The sequence below is a fragment of the Aplysia californica genome, unplaced genomic scaffold (genome assembly GCF_000002075.1).
Source record: "Aplysia californica isolate F4 #8 unplaced genomic scaffold, AplCal3.0 scaffold00424, whole genome shotgun sequence".
Taxonomy (NCBI): Eukaryota; Metazoa; Mollusca; class Gastropoda; order Aplysiida; family Aplysiidae; genus Aplysia; species Aplysia californica.
The window spans coordinates 591914-596182 of NW_004797694.1; the positions used below are offsets into that span (position 1 = coordinate 591914).

Below are 4269 nucleotides of genomic sequence, written 5' to 3' on the forward strand. Positions count from 1 at the left end.
TAAACAACAACACATACTGTACCACATAGGCTGACCAAAAATGTCAACAACACAAATAAAGTATCACATAGCATTTCCAAAAACAACAACAACTCACTGTATTACACAAGCTTATCAAAAACAACAACACATATATATATAGTATCACACACACACACATATTCTGTATCACACAAAATTTACTGTAAAAAAACAACACAAATATTCACTTTATCACACAGGCTTATCAAAAACAACAACAACACAAGGAGCCTCATTTTGGTCTACTTTTTTTTTATTGTGTTCACTATTTTGGCTAACATTTGCAAAGCCCTTTCTAAATCTCGCATCTGTCTTGCACAAAGTTCTGATCTATCAGAGCATAAAATATGTAAAGATATGTATATAATATATAAAGTATATTGTAAAGTCAAATGATATAATATAAAATTTAATTATTCTAAAATTGAAGAGGAAGAGGTGATGAAAAATGCGTGTATTTAACAAGAGAGCTGGTGTATTCAAATATGTACGCTCGAACACATCCGAGCAAAAACACACACTGAAGAAATGTAAGCCAAAGTATTTCTGAATTTGTGTTTGGCAAAGGCAACAGTCCTCCCTTTCTTTTCTCCACGTACGGTTTCGAGTATTTGTGCCTCTTCTTTTAATTTCGTACTGAGTTTAACAGCATAAATTTGACAGCTTTTTTTTTTCAAGCCTATACTGTAACTGTAAGCCGTCATTTAGTGCATAGTGTGTCTGAAAAGTAAGTCGGCAGAGTTCAGTTATGCCAACTGCTGCGTGCTGGTATGTCAAGTAGAACAGAAGATCAACTCTCGGCCCGCTTGTGTGATGTCAACAGGGCAGAGAACAGCCAGCTCAATGCAGCACTTTTCTCTCCTAAGCTTCTAACATCAGAGGAAATCATTAAAAATTAAAAATATCACCGTAAAAATTTGTCGTGAATGATTTTGACCTTTACAAAATTTTGAGTGCAAATACAAGCTGTAACCAGGTGTGACCAAAACAACGATTACGAAACAACAGAACGTATCAACTGTTCTGGGTTAGTAAACTTCAGTTTTTATCAAGCATTTACTAAATGTGTATTGCTTTTTGTAGGCGTTTTTTTTTTTAAAATCACAATTCATGTCAGTCTTATCTTGTTCTACCTGAATACAGTTTCTTTGTGATGGGGAGCAGCATCAACAATAAACAATTTTGTTTAAGTTTATCACAACTGAATCAAACAGTGCATAAGTGCATAACATCGTACATAAAGCTTTGGCAGTTGGGTGGTTTTTTTGACAAACTGAAAAAAAAGACAAGAAATGGCTTGATGAAATAACAAGAGCCGGATGATGATATAATTTTGGGGAAATCTAGCAAAAACAAAGGTCGTCCAAACTGAACAAAAACTGTCGAGAAGACACACACACACAAACACGCACGTGCACACATGAACACACACAGGCGCGCTCTCACACACACACACACACACACACACACACAAACTCCTTTACAGGTGAGAGAACCAATTGTTCCATCTATGAGACTGTCTCCAAAGCACTCGGCTATAAAATAAATATAGGTACTGTGTATCATGCTACCCCTTGTCTTGTCCAATGCAATCCACGCTTAGAATATTTACCCCACGCTATAGGTACAGCCAACCGACCGCACTGCAGTCTGACTGCTATTGTAAAGTTACTGCCAAGCAAGCAAACAATAATATACAACATACAGTGACAGCTCAAACTCCACAGAAACAGTTGACTGGAGTTACTTTGTGACTTCTCTTTCAACTCCTAGCTTAAGTGGAAGACTCATCATCGTAATTTTTCCCCCTCAAACAAGGACTTTATATAAAGCTGTAATTTTGCACTTTGCTCAACATTTCCATAAGTGTACCTGTTCCCCTTCACAACAGCACACTAAAAAAAAATTTTAAATAAAAAAACACATTCTTAATAAACACCAGCCAACTTTGACTATGTACACAACTGCACGATATACATAAAATATTTAGTAATTTGTTTTGCATACTTCATAAACTGTTACAGTTACAGCGAAGAGTGAACAGAAAAGCCAACCCCACCCCTTAAATTTGATGCATTTATAACAAACTGACTTTCTCTTCTCAGTCACTATTATTTTTGCACCATTTCCAGCTCTGCCATCCAACTCCTCGACTCACACTCTGTTACTTAAATATACCGTAAAGCTAAAAAAAGAAATGACAAACACTTCAAGGTCAATTTACATCTGTACACGCAGAAATCCTTGTCTGAAGAATACATTCTGTGGCATTAGAGACCTCACATGTAATCAACTGTAAGCTGAAAAAAACACCTTTTTCATTTTGAAGAAAAAAGGCATTTTGACAGCTTACGGCAGTAATGTATTGGTCACCCTATTCTTCTTTCTTCTCCCTTTTCCCTGCAGTCACATGCACACACATCAAACCCTTTGCTCAAATCTTTTCAACGCTTAGATAGACAATTGTTTAACCGCACAACATCAGCACCTTGGAGGAAGTTTTGGGGTTAGAGTGACCCGGCACGTGTGACTTATGCCTACAACAAATACCAGAGTGTGAAAAGAGAGGATTTTTCTTTCTCCGCCTCGGCAGACAAGTTTCAACATGAGCGTTGGTGCTGGACCAAATGACAGTCTGCACAAAGCTTTCATCGCCAGCTAACCTGGGTCTCCCTTTCTGTCCCGTTCCCAGACGTTTCCCACCATCTACACGGTATCACAGAAGTTGATGAGTGCTGTATACATTGTGCTGCATTAACAAGATTTCTTTCCGTCAATGCAAGACGCCGTTCGCAATCTCTTCACACTCAAAGAAAAGCGCAACAAACAAATATAGGAAGTTAAGTTGGATGCATAGCAGTCTAAGAAAAATTAACAAAGCTCAATACGAAAAAAAAAATTCAATCAATTATGTAAGTGGTGAAAAATTAACACAGTCCTTTAATCCAAAAGGGGCAGTCCCCTTCATTACTAGATACACTGTTTCATAACATACTGGCTGACACATCATAAGTAAGGCCTGGCTGAAATTAGGAAAACAGCACAAAAATCTTAGAAACGGTTTGAGTACTCTGCAAATGCATCAAGCTTTGCTTTTAATTCCAAAGTCTTTCAGCTTCTGTTTATTCCATAGACCTTCGTTTTTCAAAGAAACTTGTTTGTTTTGTTTCAAAGTTTCAAAGACCAGACTTCTGTAAAGAACTTTGTTTTCTGTCTGCCTTAGCTTCGCCAGTCAGGTGAGGAAGCAGACGGTCCCACAAATTGTTTGCGTCCTGCGTTCTACACTTGTACGTGGCCAGCGAGATTGGAACCAGAGAAAAACAAGGAAGTGCAAAGTACATTCTGACTAAGTGACCCATGAGACCACTAGTGTCTAGCTGCGGCCGCAGTCAGGGCACACAATGTCCTCGCCGTTCATGAGGAAGCCGCGGCCGACCATGCTGGCCTCGCACTTGTAGCAGTTGAAGCAGTCGCTGTGCCAGTGACGGTCCTCGAAGGAGATGAACTTTGTGCCACCGATACCTGGGGGAAAAGTAGCGAGTAGTTGAGTAAGTAAGTGCACGTCAGTCACAAAGACCTGAAGAAAGAATCAGTGCGTTGAATTAATGCACGTCAGTTACACAGATGGGAGGCAATAAGTGTTTGTGAAAGTGATCCCAATCTTCCATCAATCATTATGTGTGAGGCATGGTGATGAAATCAGGTGCTCCTCAAAATAATCAAATCAAAGAAAACAGCATTTTTCTGGTTGTTGGGCAATTTTTTTTTAAATCTCTTTTTATTGGCTCAACACCTTTTATGTCCATTTACAAACACATTCCTGCATTTGTATTACTGAAAAACATTGATCAAAAGCACAAAGCTGGAATGTTGTATCCCTCTCAGCCTGGGCTGGCCCTGATAAGCAGTTTCGAAAGCCTGCCTCCTAAATTATCTAAATTGTGTTGATGGAGGGTGTTAAAAATTACCTCCATTAAATAGAATTTGAAAATGAAAAAATGAAAAAAAATGAAAAAAAAACTCAGGAGACATGGCACTGACCGGTGATGGGCTTGGTGCAACGACAGCAGCGCTTGGCGAAGAGTTCCCCGTAGCAGTCGCCACAGAACGGCTGCTCCTCCTTGGAGGTGAATTTCTCCCCGGCCAGCAGCTTGTTGCAGTTTGTGCAGGTGAAACACTCGCGGTGCCACGGCGTGTTCTTGTAGCTGATGCCTCCCTTGTTGATCACCTGAAACCACAGGAGGGGGA

At 39.5% G+C, this 4269-nt stretch overlaps 1 protein-coding gene across 2 annotated transcripts in view; it reads right to left on the bottom strand.

Annotated features, from left to right (window-relative positions):
* Positions 1-252: 252 nt before the first annotated feature.
* Positions 253-4269, bottom strand: part of LOC101848452 (four and a half LIM domains protein 2) — a 26226-nt gene continuing 22209 nt past the window's right edge. For both annotated transcript variants that reach the window (XM_035971370.1, XM_035971371.1), the window contains exons 5-6: positions 4063-4249; positions 253-3543 (exon numbers count right to left, since the gene is read on the bottom strand). In XM_035971370.1, coding sequence (XP_035827263.1) covers positions 3395-3543; positions 4063-4249 — 336 coding nt within the window. In that variant the 3' untranslated portion in view covers positions 253-3394. The remainder of the gene's footprint in view (positions 3544-4062; positions 4250-4269) is intronic.